Source organism: Cheilinus undulatus, linkage group 23, assembly GCF_018320785.1.
Source record: "Cheilinus undulatus linkage group 23, ASM1832078v1, whole genome shotgun sequence".
Lineage (NCBI taxonomy): Eukaryota > Metazoa > Chordata > Actinopteri > Labriformes > Labridae > Cheilinus > Cheilinus undulatus.
The window spans coordinates 14,276,474-14,297,877 of NC_054887.1; the positions used below are offsets into that span (position 1 = coordinate 14,276,474).

General features: G+C 41.4%; 1 protein-coding gene across 1 annotated transcript; it reads right to left on the reverse strand.

Moving 5' to 3' along the window:
* Window positions 1-8,336: 8,336 nt before the first annotated feature.
* Window positions 8,337-16,545, reverse strand: LOC121505414 (neuroepithelial cell-transforming gene 1 protein-like). Its single transcript, XM_041780734.1, has 9 exons — window positions 16,251-16,545; window positions 12,822-12,929; window positions 12,064-12,228; window positions 11,595-11,657; window positions 11,194-11,367; window positions 10,849-11,106; window positions 10,592-10,762; window positions 10,241-10,427; window positions 8,337-10,084 (listed from the first exon to the last, which is right to left on the reverse strand). The coding sequence occupies exons 1-9, from the start codon at window positions 16,341-16,343 to the stop codon at window positions 9,627-9,629; spliced, it is 1,677 nt and encodes a 558-aa protein (XP_041636668.1). The 5' UTR covers window positions 16,344-16,545; the 3' UTR covers window positions 8,337-9,626.
* Between the last annotated feature and the right edge of the window lie 4,859 nt (window positions 16,546-21,404).

The following is a 21,404-nucleotide window of genomic DNA, read 5'->3' on the forward strand; positions in this document are numbered from 1 at the left end:
CATCGCTGCCATCACACTAGAGGCCTGTGCTCCGGGTCCACAGCTGGTACTCCTTGCTTGTTGTGTTATCAGTTGTGGGCGTGGATTTGTGCAAACTGATCTTAAAGTTTCATATGCAGGGAGTTTCCACATCCTCCTAAACGTGACGTTTTGCATTTGCAGAAGACACAGAGCAGCTACACAGCTCTTTAGCTTTCACGTGTCTGCATGTTAATCTCACAGACAATCCCTCTGTTATACTATCCTCTGTCTGTGTGGGGCTGCGTGGCCTTTTTACCATGCATGAGCCCTGAGTGCATGAATTCATCGCCCACATGATCCACAAAGCCTGTTGTGCTCTATGAAATATGCTGCAGCTTCATGTGTTTGTCTGCAGCTGTTTTGCCAGACCATTTTAGTAAAAACAGTCCTTGGAAATTGACCTTTGTGAAGACTTTTTCCTTTACTCGCAAGGCTGGTAATTTTCTGGAAGTTTAGACTGGACTTTATCCCAGCAATTAACTGCTAAATACCGCTCCGAACGGCAAGATTTTCCTGACAAGGAAGCAAAAAAATCAAGCTACTTCCAAAACCTCAGCAAAGCATAAAGCTAGATTATTATCTATATGTTTCCACCTTCATGTCTGAAAGATAAACATGAAGACTGTATGATGCTGATCAACTTAACTTAGAAAAAGAAAGCAGCTCTGTCCTTAAGGCCGACCACATAGCTGAAGCTCAATTATTAGCACGTTATCTTCTCTTTGTCTTATCTGTTGTTTTCCTTTCTAACTCGAGACAGAAAGTCATTGTATGTCGATGTGTTGCTTTAATCAATAGTAAAAGTCCACGTAAACAAGGCAGTGTTAGCATATAACAGCTGACTGTCCTCTGCAATTGAAACCATCAAAAAAGACGTTACAGAACATTTTCACTGGGCTTCTGTCACATGAGTACACAGGCTCATAATGAAAGCCTGACGGTGAAGGTATCTATGATTAATTATTCATTACTTGCTTAAATATGAATATATTTTAATAAATGTCGCTCTCGTATCATTCAAGATAAAGGTTAGATTCTATGCCTAAGCCCTGCCTGACTCGGCCTGAAACTGGGTCAAGGGGAATCAAAGACATCCTTTCAGACATGGCAGCATGAATATGTTTTACCCTAGATTCTTGAAGATTTTGTCTTTTTTCATAGTTTTGCTTCTTATTTTTGTACTTCAGAGCAAGTACTGCACAAATTATGAAAGGCCCGGCCCAGGTCATCTGATCACCCCTTTTAATCAATATTTAGTAGATGCACCATTGGCTGCAATCACAGCACCACAACTTTACTCCATTCTTCTTTGCAGAACTGCTCAAGCTCTGTCAGATTGCACGAGGACTGGCGTGAACCATTTCATTTCCAGCTACAAATTGTCTGTAGGATTGAGGCTTTGACTCACCCACTCCAGAACATTCACCTTTTCCTTAAGCCATTGCTTTTGCTGTATGCTTCAGGAAAATAAATCTCCTAAGTCGCAGTACTCTTGCTGACTGAAAAATACTGTCCTCCAGGATTTTTCCAAATTATTCAGCATTCATTTTACCCTCTACCTTTACAAGGCATCTCCACGACATGATGCTGCCACCAACATGCCTCACAGTGGGGATAGTGTGTTTGTGGTGATGTGTTTGGGGTCTGTCAATTAAAGCTTCTTGTCTCATGGCCAAAAAGCACCATTTTGGTCTCATCAGACCAAAGAGTTTCCTCCCACTTTACCACTGAGTCTCCCACATGCCTATTGGCCACTCCAGTCAAGATTTCATAAGGTTTCTTCAACAGTGGCTTTCTCTTTGCCGCTCTTCCATAAAGCTTTGACTGGTGAAGAACCAGAACATCAGATGTATGTAGAGACTCTCCCATCTCAGCTGCTGAAGCTTGTAACTCCTTCAGAGTAGTCAAAGGTGACTTAATGGACTCTCTCTAGTCTGCTTCATTGACAGTCACTTAGACTGTGAGGATGGCCTGATCTAGTTAGACTGCATATTCCTTACATTTCTTAATGATGAATTTAACTGAAGTCCAGGCGATGTTCAGTGCCTTGTAATTTTTCTGTATCCATCCCCTGACTTACCCTTTTCAATATCATTTTCTATGAGCTGCTTGGAGAGTTCTTTTGTCTCTATGGTGTAATGGTTGCAAGGTATACTGATTAACCAGTGACTGGACCTTCCAGACTTAGGTGTCTTTATGGTACAGTCACTTGAGACACATTCACTGCACTCAGGTGAGGCTACAAGAACCAATTGGCTGGGTCTTTGTTGAATTAGGTCAGTCACTTTAAAGGGGGTGAATATTTATGCAATCTCTACATTACACTACATACTTTTATTTGATTGACATTACTTTGTTAAAAACTGTACAGCAGGGATAAAATGCTCTCTCCCTTGTCATAATGTCCATTTTCAATTTAAACTTCCTAATGTAGGAGCTAAATGTTAATTTTTTTCCCCCTCGTGTTGGGTGTACTTTTTAATTTTAAAAGCCATATATAATCTAACACCACAAGGTTCACGCTGCACAGCGAGCCAATCCATGTGTGGAAATGACCATACGGCCAGTTTTCTGGCGTACGAATGTTTCAACACCGAGGCATTGGAGGGTTACAATGACTTAAAAATCATCTAACTTACTGTAAACAAGCTGTGGAAGGTGAAAACTAAAGTGAAACCAAAGTCATGACGTTTTTCTCTGGAACAAACTCAGATGTTGCAATGAGCGAATCCTTCTGAGAAGCAACATCAGACTTTTAGGATCATCAGGACATTTATGGGCCTGGTCTCCCTTTAACATTGAAAAGCATGAATACAGCTCTGATCCTTATCGTGCAAACCTCAGCTCATTGTCACATTATCTCATGTCCGGACTGAGGTATCACTTCCACATTTTGGTAAACTAGAACTGAATCTGAGTCAGACCAGTTAGGGAAGTTTATCTGATCCTTTCAGCTGACTCTCTTCCTCTGACTGCGGCCACAGGGCCGACAAGGAGGCAGATTTCAGCTCTCAGAGTGTGTTTTAGACCTTTTAGTGGAGAGAGATGAGTGTGAGAGGATGTGGCGGCGATGCATTACTCAGCTTCGTCACTTGTCCGGTGCTTTGACGAGGATGAGATGCTGAGAGAAGTTTCTGGTAGACAGCAGAGGTGCTGGGAGTGTTTATGTCAGGGCTGGCTTCTTTTTTAAAATCCTAAAAGAGAAAATGATTCAGCTGCATGTGTTTGTTATATAAAGAAAACTCTCCGGAAAAAGGCACTTTGTTACGTAAGAGCAGCTGGTGGATTTAATAGAGAATGTGGCATCTTAAAATCAACCTCAACCACTTCATTAGCTTCTCATCAGCACTTTCTTCAAGCAGACACATCCAAAGCAACAATTAACAGCCACTTTTGTTATTTTACTTGAAAGACAAACATAAAAATAAGTTAAATTTGCACCAGATTTAACATAATGAAAGTATTTTCATGTCTCAAACTAAAAAAAATCCTTCTTCCTTGACTCTAGACCACAATCAGATGAGAAAGACTGGGGTTTTTAAGGGAAGTTAAAGAGTTAAAACTCATTCTAAAGCATTTTTTCTATCAATCAGTCCCTTTTAAAGCACTAAATTATAACAAAATATATCTCAGAACACTAGATCAAGAGCAGGCCAGAAAATGCCAAAGCTAAGTGCTATATTTTTTAAAGATGGGATCAAGGTGACAGCAGAAAAACATTACAGCAATAGTTGTAGTTGAGTTCTTACGTTAGTTCACAAACCAGAGAAACTCATGTTTTTTTTTTATAATGGGACATGTCTAGTTACAGTGGCTGTCATAACTGGAGTCTCTGTGAAAGATATGACTTGTTTTCCATGGAAATACTGGATGTTCGGTCACAGAATGCTACATAATGCAGTAGGATCTTTTTCTGTTCTGTTGCTATATCTCATTCATGTTCTGCCACATATAATTGAGCATCTGCCTTCGAGCGCTATCCTGGTGTATCTGTGACGACGGGTTAAACTGTGAAAACGTGGACAACTTAACAGCTTTGTACATTTTACGCATGCTCAATGACACGAGCAAGGTATTGCTCTAGATCCTTTCCTAGCTTTAATGATTTCTCTTGAGGTTCAGTGGCCCAGTAATCCTCACAGGTTATCAATGATGTGGAAAGCAGCATTGAAACTTTTAAATTTCCTGTAAGTGCTGTTGATTTTTTATGATAGTTCTCTTGTCCATTTCTCCTTGCACTGGCTCTATACAGGAAGATATTTACACCTTTTGCTGCCTTCGTCATACAGGCGTTCTCCTCCTCCCTTGCTTCCGCTGCAGCCTTCATGTGCAACTCCACCTCCTGAACTGTCTCTTTGTTCACTGTCATGCTCTTCCTCCTCCCTGCTCTGGTTCCCATTTCAAAGACTGAGGGTAGATTGTGAGACTTGCTCCTGTAAGTGGCTATGCAGCCTGTGGGCTGATCTCTGATGATGATCTCTCATAAACTCCACTAAATGGGGAAATTTCCCAGCTTGGAATAGTGAAGCCTCTGGTAGTTCCAGGAACCTAACATACGGTCCAGAGTCTCCAAGGGCCACATGTGCATGTGCATGTGCATCCCACTATCCTGAAGGTAATGTGAGAAGTGCTCCACAGCTCTCACGAGAGAGAGTGCGAGAGTCTAATGCTCAGTGCCAAACTAACTACTGCCCATCTGATGGTGACTGATTTTCAAATCAGCCTCATCAAACATTGTCTCCACTTTAGGGTCAACAGCCACTGATGCACCTTCCAGCATTTGTTGGATGCAAGTGAGTGCATTGGTAATGTTGTCGTTCTGACATAAGACAGCTTTCTGGGCAATTGCCATCATAAATGAACAGGGTGACATTATCCTTGCCATAAACCTCACCATTCCAGAGACACTTGAGGTTGCGACATGCAATATTGGCGGTAGTCATCAAGTCAGCAACCTTGATCGGCGGGGGATCCGTTACGTCCTTGATGAGAAGGATTTCATCATTGATTGTGACTGGGACAGACTTTATTGTTTTGGTAACCTTTCTCAGAAAGGCATGTTATCTTTGGCAGAAGATAGCCTCGCCAATCTCATCTAAGGAGCCATCCCTGGGGAGCCTGGCAAGGGTCTCCATGCCTAAGATCATGGCATGCAGGAGGTCGGGACTGTTCTCATTAGCTGGGTTGAGAGACTGGAGCAGCTCCTCCTTAGCGTGGACCACTGTATCTTCGAAGACGCCTCTGCAGACGGCTCTTTTATTGGCTGCCTGGGGCTGCAGGAAGTTCGATTAAAGGGATATCCTTTGTCATAGCCTCTTCTTACTTTACCAAAGGAGAGATAACCATCATCTGCGGGTTCTATACTTTACTTTCAGTTCAAATGCTTGGACAATTCATCATCTGGTTATTAAATACTCTGTTTAAAAGGAACTGCTCATTCATTTCATTCTGTGGTGAGGGAGAAAAACATGTTTTAACCACAGCCAGTGCAGGTTTGAGGGATGGTGTAAATGTTGTGTCTATGGGGCCAAAGGTTACAGCTTCTGGAAGTGAGGAACATAAATAAGAAGGAAGTTTATGTAGTTGGGTATTTAAGAAAACACATTCAATACATGCAAAGAGCTCTACTTTACTATACAGTTTGCCATAATGTTTGCAGAATATGACATTTATAAATGAAGAGTTATGTGACAAGTGAATTTTCTTTATCCAACTCAGAGCTTTAAAACAAATAAAAGATCGTCCTAAAGTGTAAAACTGTTCTTTTCCAGATTTAAAATAGACACCTCAGCCTGCACGTCCTCACTGGGCTGGTCCATGACTCACATGACACTGAATTGAGGAGTGTCCTAAATGAAGGCTGTCGGAGATACCGACTGATTTACGGCTGTGCTTAACTCCTAACCAAACACTGGTTTCCTTTTAGGTGCCAAGAGAAACATTTCCAGAGAAGGATTTGTTTTTTCAAACTGCGACATCGCCGTCTGCACCCTGTTTGACCAAACTTATTTATCAACAGAGATTTTATTGGGGGAAACACCAAACTCTGTTAGATCTGTGATTTCCATTTGGACCTGACAAATGGTGCATGACAGCCTCTGAAATGTTTGGGGGTTTAAAGAGTTTAAAGCTGGTGTGCAGTTTGGTGATGATGCAAGATAAAGGCAAGGGAAAGAAAAACAAGAAGAGGCATTTTCATTTCAGCCATCACTGTGAGATTTGGAGCTGTGAAACATTAAATCTTTGCAGGAGCAAGGCTGATTTTCTCCCCTTTAATTTGTCTGCTTGGCAGAGCTGAGACGCTGGTTGTGATTTTATTAAATAATGGCCTCATGTCTGCCTCGTAGAAACTGAGAGCATTCTCTGAACATTGGCTCATTCTCTCCACAAACTCGACCCTTTACTTTAGTGGAATTTGAACACAGACCAGTTAAATGGTGAAATGGGTTGCTGGACTGTTTAGTAGCTCGACCTTTGGTCTAATTTGTTGACAGTTAAATGCAAAAGATGGCGTAAGGTAAGTTCAGTCATTACCAAAAACTGGGCCACCTGTTAAATAAGGTTAGCAAAACAACTCACTGTTTAGCCTGTTAGTTAAGTTTTGCATGAAACTGACTGCCTGTTAGCTAAGATTAGCATAAGACTGGAGCTTGTTTGTTAACAGTGAAAACTGGGCGGTTGTTTTGGTTAGTTTGTTGAAGTAGCATAAAATCTCACTTTCTATGAGCTTTGTTTGACTGAAAACTGGGTTTGTGCATTAGAACTGGCAGCCATTATCTCAGATTAGCATTTAAAGCTAGCCCCCTTTTTGCTCGTTTAGAGTAAAGCTTGTCAACAGACAAAAAAGAGGATCATTTTTAGCTGCTTTGATTATACAAAAACTGAAGAAGAAAACAGAGAAATTTCAGGTTTTTATCGCAACCTGCAGATTTAACCCAGTGATGCTAAGTAGGCTAACTTTGTCTTTAGTAAAACCAGAGCTTGTTTCTAGTTTCAAAAGATGGCAAATTAAGGCATTTGCGTATTTTTTCACAATAAGTGCAGTCTTGACGCTAGGCTAAGAGGCTGCTTAGTTTAGCTTCACACAGTTGACAGACTGCTAACATTCTTGTCAAAAATGGGAACAAAGCAAACAACACCCCCGGATACACTGATACACTGTTTTTAAGTCATACTTCAGTCTTTATAGGGAAAATGTAGGCTTGCTTAATGCTTCAATGGCGTTAGCTGGAAAACCCTCTAAAGCAAAATTTCATGCTTAAATACCACAGCTTTATCGTATATTGGTTTGCAACCAGTTATTTTTAGTACTGGTAGATTTGTGACTGACTGCTGGTTCAGTCATGTTTTTCCACCTTTCTCAATGCTTCCTGCCTCCATGCTGGACTAAGCTAAGCAGCTGCCTGCTTTAGCTTTGTATTGTTTTGAGACACAAGACTGTTTTCACCATTTTTTCACCAGTTTTTCCATCCACATTTTTCAAAAATACCTTTTGGATGTATTTTAAGAGAAGTAGGACAAAACACATTTGTTTTATGTATTTTTTTAACCGTAACACTGCTGTCACCAGTGAACCAGTGCTGTCACTACCATAACAAAGCCTTATTTCCCAAAAATGAAAAATATTGAACCATTGATTTGTTAGATTTTGATGTTAAGTGAATGTAGATTAAAGCAAATGAATTCTTAACTTTGAAACCAGTTCAAATAAATGTCTTTTACATGAAAAAAATCTCACAACAAATAGAGAAGCGCCAAAAACGAAGAGTTAAAAAAAGGTTTGATAAAGATATGGCATAGCAATAAATGTATAATGTTTTTGAAAAAATATTATGTGTGTAGATATAAAAAAAAACTTAAAAGTTTTTCAAGATCATTTTTAGTTCCTCATAAAATGTGTTGTTTTAGTAGTGACAAAGTTGGAGACAGAAAAAAAGATTAAGGTGGAAAGATGTTAGAAATGTATATATTGAGCATTAGCAATATGCAGGCATTAAACTGGGAATAGATTTTTTTTTCCTCTCTGGGTGTTTCCAACTCTGGTTTTTGCACCAATTTGATAGAATCGCTCATACTGTGTTACACAATGGTGTCTTTACTCTCATACAGTAAAGTCACCCTCTGTCCTCATATGAGGACATTTTTTAACTACTTGAAATACAATGTTTAGTTATAATACTTATCAGGACCTACTAATCTCATATAAGTAGAAGATATTAAAAATGCATGGCAAATGGAAGCTCTGGAGGTTAAAGACCCTTAAAAACCATGTTTATGCTGTAGTGAAGTTAAAAAAAAAAGATAGGAAACAAAGGTTCAGTTTCAAATCTTACACAGATCTTTATTGTTCTTTTAATTACATACAGTTTATGGCAAACAAGTTGCCCCTTTGTCTTTTCCTTTTTCCATCTTTACAGCAAAAATATCTTAAACACACTTTACAAAACTCTTCTTTCTTTTGTCTCCCTTCCCCTACGTAGCGTTTCCATCAATAACTCTCACTTGATTTTTACCATCTGTCATCAATCTCTGAGCAATTTATCACATCAACTTCTACAGAACGTTAATGGAGTCAAACATTTTGCTCTTAACAATCTCTTCCAGTCTAAAAAACTTATCTTCATCTGTCTTTTCTCTTCAGCTTTCATCATCAACTTTCTTTTATTTCATCAACCAGTCTTAAACATTTTTAACCGTCCCTCTCATCAGGACGAGTAAATACATCCTGCAGCCTCTACTGGTGCATGCAGTGTCCACAACTAAAGCTCCATGCAAGATGCTACACTGAAAAGTGATTCATTCTGTAAGTCAGCTTCTTTTTAAAACCAACATGGCTCAGTTCAAAATTTTGTTTCAAAATGAAAATCCTCTTCTCTGACATGATTTCAACATCAGATGATTTCTGTGATGTCTTTGTTCCAACAGAGAAAAACTGAATTTTTATTCAGTTAATGGATTTAAATTAATGCCTCTGACTGCAGTTAATGCAAAATAATAAAAATAGTGTCCTGATCATTACATCTGTCATTAAAGGAATGTATAAAAATAAGACGTCTTCTGATTACTCTTCAATCTTGAAGAGAGATTTGCATCCTTGTGTTTGTGTAGCACACTGATCATGTTTGGGATTCTCTTCTTCCTTTTCTGCTAAGAACATGCTCAAAATTTCAAATAGTTCACCTAAAAGCTAAAACAGTGCTGCTTTATGATACCTAAAAAAATACTACAATAAATTTTTGAATATAAAAATGTAAAACTTTCATTAGCCCCAACATAAGGTCTAAAGTAATGCTTAAATATCAAATTAATAGTAAACAGGATTGAATGCACCACCTCTATCTTCAAGAAAGAAACCCCCTCGTGTTTGCTTTGTTAAGCTTCCCTTTTCAGAGCGATGGAAGCCGTGCATGTCTCTCCAGAATACTGTCTCTCTGTGGGATGCACTCGGATGGAGGGGTAGGGTAAATAGCTGCCGAAGAGGACAGTAACACAGAACACTGTTGTAATAATACGCACGCACGCAGACACACATAAATACAAGTCCCACGCCTCTCCTCCTTTCTGTACAAAAAAGTCTGCTCAGGAGTCCATTATCTCCTCTTAGCTCACACCATTGTCTCTTTTCTCTTCCCTAAAGAACACAAAGACTTCTTGTCCTTTTTGGATTTCTGTGGTGTGGGTGAGGAGAGCGGCGACGATGACGAAGATGACGATGTCGTCGACAAAGAGGACGTCGAGGAGCAGGTAGAAGGAGACGTGGAGGTGGGACTTGAGGCGGTGCTGTTGCACGGCGAGGTCGGGGCAGACTTTGAGGCCGGCTGCGGGCGGTTCTCGTCCGCTTCCTCCATGTGGATGATGGCGGAGACAGAAGAGGGGCGGCGTTTGAAGCGAGTGTCGCTGGCGGGTGGGGAGGGCGTGGAGGGCTTGCTGAGGGGCCGGTGGACGGAGATGGCGCTGCGGAGGCAGTTGAGCCACTGCTGCTTGTGGAAGACGTCGTTGACCTGCAGCGTGTGGGACTGAGCCTGGCTCGGGTCTTGGGAACGCACGCGGAAAATGTTCTTTGCTGTGGAGAGAACAGAAGAATAATAATTAGTTTATGTCGAAATATGTGACTGAAAACATCCATTCCTACATTAGATTATTTATTTATGGTTTATTTATTAGGGACAGGTTCTTGAATTTTTTCTGCTGAAAACCTGCAGACTCTAACGGGCCTCACCTTTGTCTGCATTGCTGAAAGCGCCTCTGAAGGATCCGCCCATTCTTACATCTCCATCCTGCAGATCCTCCAATACCAGATCCTGCACTGGGATTGGCTGGCGGTAAACCTGGAAGCAGTGGCGCTCGTTCCTGGTGACGGGGCGGGTGAGAACCAGCACCTCTGTGAACAGGAACACATGCAGCTTCTGGAAGGAGGGAAACAAGAAAAAACATTAAGCACTGATATGTTACATAACACGATTATCAGGAGATCATAGTCATATTGTTAAATCATAGTTTAGTTTAAGAGCAGTGACGCAGGAAGTATCATGAACCTGCCTGGCTGCCTTTTATGGGTGTGTTTGCTTACCGTGCCACTTTTGTTTCTCAGCTCTCCGTGACACAGCAGGCTTTTGCACTGCTCGATACGAGTGTCTTTTTGCCTGTCGTCCAGATACTCCAGCTTGTCGATGTAGTACTGGCACTCAGACTCCCCCTTCTTCATGTTGATGTCTGACAGCACGCCCTGGATGATGGTGATCTGAAGGAAAAAGGAATGAAATTTAACTTCCTTTGCTTTCTTGGCTCCAAATTTTTGAGTCAAACTTTAATGTTTCTTCAACTTACTGCTTCCTCCAGACTGGCAGCGTCTGGGTGCTCAGCAGGAGTGTGCTTAAGGATCTCTTTGAGCAGAAGCGGGTACTTGACCAGACGTGAGCGTGGGATGTCAAGAAAGCTCCACAGGTCCAACTTCCTGCTGAAGGGTGACTCAAGGCAGCGCTGCAGAAAGTCTTGCACACGCCGGTCCTGCTTCTTCTGGTCGAGGAGAGCTTTGGCCGCCAGCTGGTTGCTGCAGTAGTCTTTGTAGGCGTCAAGCCTCGGCAGCTGCAGGAAAGGAGGAACACTTTACTAACACTGCTCTCCTTTAACCTTGACCACTTTAACGCATTCACGATTAGAGGAAATGCTTACCCAGTTTACGACGATCTGTCCAATCTGCCCTACGGTCCCATCAGGCCCTGTGGCTTTAGACAGCTGAGCCAGGAGGTCTTCATGCAGCGGGATGTAGGCGTCCAGGTTGCCAAAGATGTGTGTCAGCTCCTCCTCAGACATAATGGAGAGCTTCAGCATGGGATCGTGGTACGCCTGTGTACAGGAGCAGAGCCAAAGCGGTCAGATAACAGCATCTCATCGGAGGGGGGATGCTAAGAATAACTTTTGTATAGCTTTAGAGGTACAAGAGAAAGACAAGAGGAATAACTCCTGGCTTTTTATAGCTCCTGGCCTGGCTTCATGTAACCCCTGCCAGACTTTGATTTAATCTGTTTGCTTTTTAAGTACTCCCTCTGCCCCGGAGATTTAAAAGTACAAACCTTGCGTGCAAGCTGGAGGTCCTCAATCAGGTCCTGCTCTCCACGAGACAGCTCAAATATGGCCTGAAGAGAGGGAGGAAACTTTTTAGTTAAATGCATGAAAAGGAAGTCATTACTGCAACCATTAGACTCGATCTAAAAGTGTGCTGGTGCCAAATGGCTGAGATCAACTCTGGCTACTCAATGCTTTTGTTTTCAACTGTACATCTTATAGAGGTTTTGACAGTTGGCTTAAATGTCTGACATATGCAGGACAAGTGGGGCAGGAGAGCGCTGGTTTGTTGGCTTGTCGGGTATATGTGAGCTCACACAGACTGGGAAATGAGCCCTGGACTGCGTTTAGCCCCTTTTAGACCATTTGACACAAATACTGCACTCTTATGTGAAGGTAGTCTGGTAGACAGGTTGACCTTCCCACTGTCTGAGTTTGCACAACCATGTTGACTCATGTCTCAGGGCTGATTCTTACCTCCTGACGCTTGATCTCTTTGGTGGAGAATGTTCCCTTCTGGTGGACGTCTAGCGTCTCCGACCACAGCGTGCTGTTCCTCCTTTTGGGCGGTGTTGGGGCCGCTGCCTTGCTGCAAGGCTTCTGGGGCACGCCCGGCAACTTGCCATCGCCCCGGAACGAGGCCTGATGGTGGGAAAGAGGAAGCCCCAGATGTGAGACGATGGTGCAATTGAAGATGTTTGGTGCAACATGCAGAACAGTGATGGGGTTTCCCCTTATACTGAGCAGTTCCCAGACCTACTAGGGGTGTACAATTCAAGAAAATTACAATTGGAAAGTCATTTAAGTGAAGAAAATGCAGAATTTATTGGGTTAAGTTTAGGCTAAGGGTTAGGATTAGGTCAGATGGACTGGGATGGGCGTTGAAGTTTGTCACCTATGTGCTAACAGATAATGAATTTCCATCAATGGGCTAGCAAATTTAGCATTACTGAGGCTCATAAAATCAATCCAATTGTCCGAAAAATATCAGAAGTTTGGGTTGCATTCCTCACTGAGGAGTTGATGGTGGGTCATGAGGCTTGACTAGTTTTGAACCATTGATTTAAATGGTTATTTACATAAAAATGTCCAGCAAAACGATTGTTTTTTAAGTTTAGAGAGACAAAGTTACTTTCTTGGTACCTTTACAACTTGTAACTCGCCAATTGTGTCACTGTCCATTACTGTTTTCTTTGTTTTGATTTAATATCCCACAATCAGTGCCTAATTCTTACCTGGATGGTTTGGCCGAAGCGCCGGACGGCCCCATTCTTCACCGGAGAAATGAGGTTGGCTAGCGACGTCACCCTGCCGAGAAGACGGACACGCTTGTTGCTGGGTTCCTGCAGAAGACAGAGAGAAAAATGGAAGAAGAGATTAGTCAGGCGATTCTTTTCACTGTGTGTGACACCAAACAAATCGATCAGTGATGCCTCAGCAGACCTCAGCAGCAAATCCAGGCTCTCTCGTGTGACTTCCTCGAGATTAAACACATCGAGACGAGTCATAAATCCTTATTATGGACTGCACTCCCTGTTTTTGAGAGGAGGAAATGGGAGCCGCTGGAGCCGAGGTCGAGCCGCAGGCAGACAGACTGGCGGAGGAAGCAGCTCCAGCAGCTGTTGGCTCCATCATGTGCCGAGTGTTGAGCCAGGCCGGCCCACTGAGCACAAAGAGCCTCTCTCTGCTGATCTGTTAGGGGAAGGGGGTCTGGAGGAATGCCAGGAATGCACGAGACCCTCGCTCTCAGCTGTTGAACTCCCCTCCTCTGCTACTATCTGGCCTGACAACAGCTCCAGCTCCACTTGAGAGTGAGAGGATCTGCTCAAACAGCAAGAGATAAATGCTCCCTGAGACAGCAGCAGAAGGGACAGTGTGGCAGTGTGTCAGTTCAGTAAAACAGACCACCGCTGGGATTCCGGGGGAGAGGGGCTGCGCTTATAAACACACAATGAATCTACCCCCTCGCTGGTGTCTACACAGCGCAGCGTCGCAGGGGGTGCAAGGCCATGTTTAGAGCTGCGAGTCAAGACAGGCTCTTCAACAGGCCTCGCGTGAGAGCAGCACCACACCTGGGCCAGGTGACCCCCTCCCGCTCCTCACCCAGCCCTCAGGCAGTGAGAAAGCAGAGCTGCTTGGCCTTGTGCCAACGACAACAGGCTGCAGAAATCAAAGAGCTGCAGATCTAAGGTAATGATTTCAGCCTCCTCATAAAGTCTTCTCCATGAGGCAGCCGCAGGTCGAGTTAGCATCTCCAGAGTTAGCATTTTAAGAACTTAACTCTCTTTACCTCCAAATGCATTTGGAAAAGGACGATTTAATGTGTGAATATCACTTCAATTGGACTTTAAAAACACATCTATACATTTAGTATGACTGAAACTGTACCATATATGTCAAAGTTGGACAAACACAGCAAGATATTGCAGCTGGAGATGGATATACTCTTGCAAGGTGTTCTGACCATGCTCCATAGACTCTACACTGTTTTTTTTTTACAAGGAAGTCAAACAGCATAAATGCTAGGCATTTAAGTCATGTTGTCATACCACTATAAGATACAATGCACTGTATTCATACCAATAGTAAGTTGGAGGGCATGTACAAATTGACTAAAGCTTTTAATATGGCATGCTTGCGTCCTTAGACTTGTGACCACTTGCTTACTTTATGGCCAGATGAAGCAAACCAGGTCCAATAGTAACTTGCTGAAAGGCCAGTGAAATATCCTTATGAAGCTACAACCCTCACTCGCCTTAACCATGCATGTAAGCATACTGACTACGAGACAGCCGCATCTCTAATTATCATTTTCAAAGTTTGCATTTTAAGAACCTCACACTAATGACTGCTTGCTTTCTAAATCAGACCTAAAAGCTGCCTGTGTTTTTACTGACTCAGGCCAAATGAGGCTTTTGCCTTGGCTCAGCAGTTCTGGGAAACAGAGCAGCCATTGAGGCTGCGGGCTCTCTGCGGACACAGCTGTTGAACAGATCCGCTCAGTCTGCTCTGAGCTGATGCTGCTGTGGTCGAGTCGAGGTCTGCTGTGGGCCTTTCGTCTGCACATAAGACCAGAACAGACAGAGGCATGAGAAACTTTGTAAGCCCTCTAGTGGCAGAAGCAAGCAAAGACAGCTGCTTTTTTAGTCTGTGGTGCAAGGACTGTAATTTGTGACCTTCTCATATCAACAGGCAAAGAAATAAAAGTTACAGGGTGTCTCCCTTCCTGTTCTATAGAATGAGTCTAAGAATAACACAAAGCCACCGTGGCTGTCTTTGTTTATCAGCTGTGCAGTGAAACAGACAGGGGAAAGTTGCTATTTCTGGCTGTTGAACCTGCAAACTTGTCAGGAAACCAGACAGATCCGGGGTTTGTGGTCGACTTGTATCGGGGGAACAATGACCCTGCAGACGTAGCGCAGATGTGCCCCTCAAACTTCTCCAAACCTAAGATTACAAGCTCATAAAAATCAGGAACTCCCTTCCTGTGCTTTTCCTCTTTGATGTACCCCTGCGGTGCGCCGCGAGTGAACACCACAGATGTTGTTGCTGCGGCTGGGGCACAGCTTGTAGCTGATAGAAGCCGGGGAACAGGACAGGCAGAGCTGAGGTCATTGATAAGTCACCGCAGGAGGAGGAAAATTATGAAATTGTGCAATTCTGCTAGAACAGGACACACTGCTGCTTTCGATTGCGGTTTACTGTCAATGAAACCACGCTTTACAGAAATGTCTTCCGAAAGAGAAGCATGCAAGCCACAAAAAGGGGAAGGGAGGAGGCAAAGTGGTGAGAATTAGGAGTGCAAAGACAACACCTGGGTTTGAAACACTGGCAGTAAGGCTGGGAAATATGTCCAGTATTAAGACAGTTTATGGTAACCCTTGTTCATTGCAAGTTTCACCCACTTTTTTCATATGTCGGGACACTGCTACCTCTCTTCTGGCTAAGATAAGACTAAGAATCATGAAGTTTCAGAACATTTTGAAACTAAAAATACATTAAAATAATTAAGATTTGACCATTTAATCCCTCTGTGGGAGCTTTTCTGCTATTTCTACAAGTTCCAAAAAAGATATTGCACAATATTGACTCTGTAGAAGTTCTATGTTAGTAGATAAGGCATCAAAAAGAGAGAAATATTGTGCATCTCCATCCAGCTAAAAATACTAACATATGGTTTTAGCTCCTTATCACCTAGCCCTAGTTTGCAGATGGGGGAATGCTGGCAGTCTGCATTACTGATAGCATTGTTTATCTGCAAATATCAGCCTTGAAAAGCCAAGAAAAGCTAACAAAAAGGAAGCAGAGACTCAAAGATTACCCCCTGCTGTAAGGTGACTCTCCATATCCCACTGGAGCAGCCTGCTGGGCTGAATATTCAAAATCAGACAAAAGGGGAATACACAACTCTGAGGGGGGTCTGATCAATCTTCAAGTGCAGTTCAATCCCTAATGATTAACTTCTCCAAGTTAGACAATATGTGAGGCACTGTCTGAAGTGCCAGGGAGCAAAGTTCTAAGTCACCATGTGTACCCAAGTGAGATAAAACCAGGGTTAGGCTCTGATTCACTCACTCAAAGATCATCTAAAGGAGTCAAACATTTACTCAAAAATGCACATCTTTGCTAAACATAAGAGGAATATGTATCTTGAAGCATCTCACCTCTAAGTCTTTGTTGGCTTGGTTCTGGTAGTATATCACTTGCAGAGTCCGTTTGATAGGCACCAAGCTACCCAGTTCATCGTAAGCCACCATAGCTTTCAGTCAAAACACAATATCCTCTTTTTTAATCCTGGTGATGAGTAATCCACACACGAGAAAAAACAATAAAAATGATCAAAAATATAAAGGATGGGTGAGAGGGAAAAGAAACACCCCTGAATAAATAAATAAAATCCCCCTCTGTCTTCTTCTTCTTTACCCCTTATGGGACGGGGCTGCCCTCACACGCTCTCACTAAACTTTGGTCTGAGCCGGTTTCAGGGAGGGAGGTTTTTATAGCAGGAGAGCCAGGGGGAGGAGCCAAGCTGGAGTTGCAGACGGAGGTTTACTCAGAAGTGAGGAGAAGCTGCCCGCAGGCTCTGAGAGTGAAAACAGTAGTGAGAATTTTAAAGATCAGCTGGGACGCGTTCTGCTAAACTGAGTTTACACAAACAGACAGGATGAGGGTAAAAGAAAATGATCAGGGTTTATCCCAAGAGAGCCTGCTTTGGTGCAAAACACGTTGCTTTTTAAATGCATGTAGATTTGGATATTTGAGGGTCAAAAAATCAGATCCTGGGTGTAAAACAACAATCAACAACGTACTCAAATGGTCTAGAGTTGACATATTTACTTTTTTGTACACTGCTATTTCATGCTGATTTGTACATTGCTTTATCTTGGCTTTATTGATCAGACTTTACATCTTAAATCATTAAAAAAAAATCACAGGTTTAGCTCATGGAGTTCCATTGCAATTTCACTGTATTGTTACCATGCATAGCAGTAGGATTTTTTTTTATATTGTATGTACTTTCATTCATGTTTGGATGAATTTCCTGTCTGTAAAAGGCAATAAAATATATGGAAATAATCAATTTACCCCAACACAGTGACATGCTTTTTTTCTTGTTTTATGCCACTTTTTTTCACAGCAAAACTAAAATGAAACACAGAAAAATACTCAACTTGTTCAAAGTTTAAGATATGATCTGTGCTATATATATATATATATTTTGTATTCTTGACCTTGTTTGAAAGTATTTTAGGATTAGTCTTGATCAAGTTTTATAGTTATAAGACAAATGTGCAAAAACAGTCTTAAAGTTATTGGAATATAGTGACATGTCTTTTTCTTGTTAAATGGACTTTTTATTTTTGGACTTTATCATTTTTCCAGTGAACAGGTCAAAATATGTGTAAACAACTTACTGAAACAACTGTAAGTGTACTTTTTCTTGTTGTACGACTCTTATTCTTTTGTTTTTAAGCATTTTATGACTTTTCTTGTCATTTTTCCCCATTTAAAAACAGCAAAATGTACTCAAAGTAATGTAAAACCTGCTGAAACAACTTAAGGTGGGATTTTAGCTACTCTTTTCTAGATTTAGAGTATTCCATAATTTGCACTCATCATATTTTATGCCTAAAGGGCAATACAATGTATAAAAATAGTGTATAATTGTCAAATACACTAGAATTGGCTTTTTATTTGTGGTTACATTTGTATAAAGCCTTTTATGCATTTCATTTTGGTCCCTTTTACAAATTAAAAACAACAAATTCCTTTAAAAAGTTCTTAACTTACCTGAATACTTGAAGCGCACATTTTTCTGTGCTTCTTGAATTCTTACTCTCACTCCTTGAGCATTTTATGATTTGGCCTAATCACTTTTTATAATTTAAAGAAAATACAATGTTTAAAAAAATGCACTTTGACTTCATTAGATGTAGTGAATGTCCTTTATTCAATGTTTTATGGACTCTTCTATGAGTTTTAAAGCACTGTATGATTTGGTTTTACTATATTTTACACTAAAAAGACAATAAACCATTCAAAAATATTCAATAGCTCACTAGTGGGGTCTTAAAATGTATTAAATCTAATGTCTGATTTTCTGTATACACCCTGTCATTAAAATGTTGCTATTCTTGTTTTAATGCATCTCACTTGTCCTAATTTTATCACCCGCTCAGCTGATAATATTATAAAAGTGTGTCTATTATGTACCTAGTCCTTTAGCCATCAAAGTGAAAACAGTTCGTATTTTGATTTTACTTTTCATCAACTGAATAGTTTGAGTTTCTGGCTGATTACACTACATTTTTAATGCTGCAATATAAAATGATTTTATTCTCAACAATACATTAATAAGAGAACACATTTTAAACAGTGATTCCATGTAAAACATCATGCTTATAAAGGCTGCAGACAGAAAACTTTGGACTAATAATTTTATAAATAAAGCATAGTCTAAACACGCAGCAATACACGCTCAGGTTTGCTGAAAGTTCAGGAGCTTGCGATATAACTTTATTTAGCTGCTTTAATGACTATTGTAGTTCACTTCTTCTTCACTGACCCTGTTAATCAATGTATTAATTAAAGAATTAAAGATACGTCACATTTTAGCACCCTGTTTTGACTCTATTTTGCATCCTTCATCAACCTTTTCCTGCAATTAACAGCCCAACGGTTCATTTTCACGCACATTTATCACCAACTTTTCATGAAACTCCATAATATTCCACATCTTTAATGCACTATTGGTAAAACTCCTGTTTTCATTCACAGGCAGGTATCAGGTATTTTGAGATTGATGTAAGTTCAACATTTTCTTCGATTTTTCTAAATTAACAGCAACTAAGTAATAACAATGTGTTTATTTCTTTATTTCTCTACTCTGTGGAGTAATTCTCTCAGCCTTTATCAGTCTCATCAGCTGAGCGGGGGGAGGTGATCAATTAGAATATCAATACTGAGCCAGATGTTTGAACTGAAACCTGTTTATTGAGTACGACTGGGGGGCTGGGTGCGACTGTAGCCCCCATATGTTGATTGGTCTTATATAGGGCAAGAAAGTTTCAGCAGTTTCAGTAAAGAAAATGAAGAAATTCAAACATCTTTTGCCTCAAAAAAGTAATCAGGTAATCAAGTAATCAACTAGTAATCAGGAACTAATAGGTCTCAGAAAGAACATTAACTGCCACATATTCTGGTTAAATTTTCATTGCAAAATTACCAGATACACGTAGACTGCAAGTGACACTTCCATAATAAAATCAATTACACAGCTAAATTAACAGAGTTAGTGAAAATCATATGGAGTTAAATAAAAGACGTGCAACTACATGCAACATATAGTAAAACTCCACTTTTAAAGTGTTTATTTTACTACATGACCGCTGCAGTAGCTCAACAAAAATCTGTGGTAAGGTGCGTCTCCTCTAAGAATGAAGCAGAGTGTCAGTCATATAGAAAAGCCATTCATACTGATGAAGAATAGACACTGTGAGTCCTTTAGGAAGTCTTATAGTCACAGGCTCTATTTCTAACTCAGTGGATAGCTTCACACATGGTGCAAATGTGTCTCACAACATTAACAATAGCAATCCAACAGAAACACGAGCAAAGGAACCCAAGCAAGGAACCCTGTACAACAGGTAACATCCAAAAACAACTTCACACATCTAAACTGTATGCCCAAGGACATGATGGGAAAACGCGGCCCACACATACAACTTAAAAAAGAGAGTCCTTTTTTGGGATAAAAAAAGGTCAAAAGTATTTCTTAATTGGTCAGTCAAAGTAAGATGTATAATCTGGTCAGCCTCTCAACTGACTCTCCTCCATGTAATTGGCTTTTATTTGACTTTATACTCTCAAAAATTTCTATTTTTTCTTGAAAATAAACAGATCATCTTTTTTCCTATTAGATAGGACCTTAAACGCCATCACACTTGATAAGTAAATTTGCTACTACTGCCGTTAAGCAGTAGCATGTTCATTTAGATGAGAAGAGAAAGTTCAGTGATAAATGTTTGCAGCGGTCAACTGTGACAGTCTAAAACTACACAGTGTCAGGGTGCAAGTAATGAAGAGCTACTTCTGTATCATTCACAATGAGTTGTGCAGTACCCATGTAAAATGTAAATATTTGATTGTTTTTACCCTTTTCAAACAGAGAAGTCCTCTGGTCTCCTGTTTTGTAATTTTTTGTTACAGACCAGATGATTGGCCTTTGAAATCATCTGGTCTATAACAAAAAATTACAACATTACATTAATAAATAAATCCCTTTTTGGCCGCAGCCCTGATTGGGAAAATGCACACATAGCTGAAGGACGAGCACACCTGAAGACACAGTTTCTAAACACCCATGCAGCTGGTGCACAGATGCAGAGAGCGGAGGTGTTAGGCCTGATGGAGGGTTAATGTGTTGTGGGCAAATGGACAAGCCTGGTCATGGCTCTGCTTTGTCCTCTGGGTCAACAAGACGGTGTGAAACAGGACACAGGTTTTCATGCTGCTGCTGTTAGAAAACACAGATGCTGATGGAGGTGTGGGGAGGTCGACACCTTGTTTTTGGAGCTTGTTGACAGAGCATTGAGAGGGGGGTCATCTGCAGCAGACTAACAGGTCACTGAGTCTGAGTTACATCACCCATAAGCCCCCGAAACTAAAGATTTGAGTCTCAGGAGATAGAGAAAAGATCAGGATTGGAGTTTGAGACGTGGATAAGACAGCAGAGCGGTGAAGTATGCAGACTGAGGAGTCAGAGAGGATCTAATAAAAAGTGAATTTGTACGTCTGTGTGTAGTCTGTGCGTGCCTGCAGCAGACAGACACCGTGTGTAGTCTGTTTGTTACTCACTCAGCATGGGGAGACCAAGGGCTGAATCATTTGTACGTCTATAAAAGCTAAACACAACAAGGCTCAGCCTGCCCGCCCCTCTGCTGCGAGAGCTGCAGCTGCAGGAGAAGAGCTGTGATTTACGCTCAGACACATATGATCACACCATTTGTGCTCAGAGTTTGATGAGTAATGCAGCGAGCGGTGAAGTTTCACCGCTGTCTAACCCGTCCCGTGCCAGGAAGGACTCGGCCTGGAGGGCTGAGCTCAGCTTCACCTCCACATCATCGGGACGGGACGCTCAGAGAATAATTACAGCTTAAAACCTGCAGCTCCAGGCAGAGACACGCTGCAGAGTGCTGAGTGACTTAAAACAACAAGAGGGGGAAGGTGGAGGAGCTGCTGCCCTCTGCTGATGGACCAACTGCAGAACACAAGAGGAAGAGGGGACAGCTGTCACTTTTTATCAACATTTTTTCTAT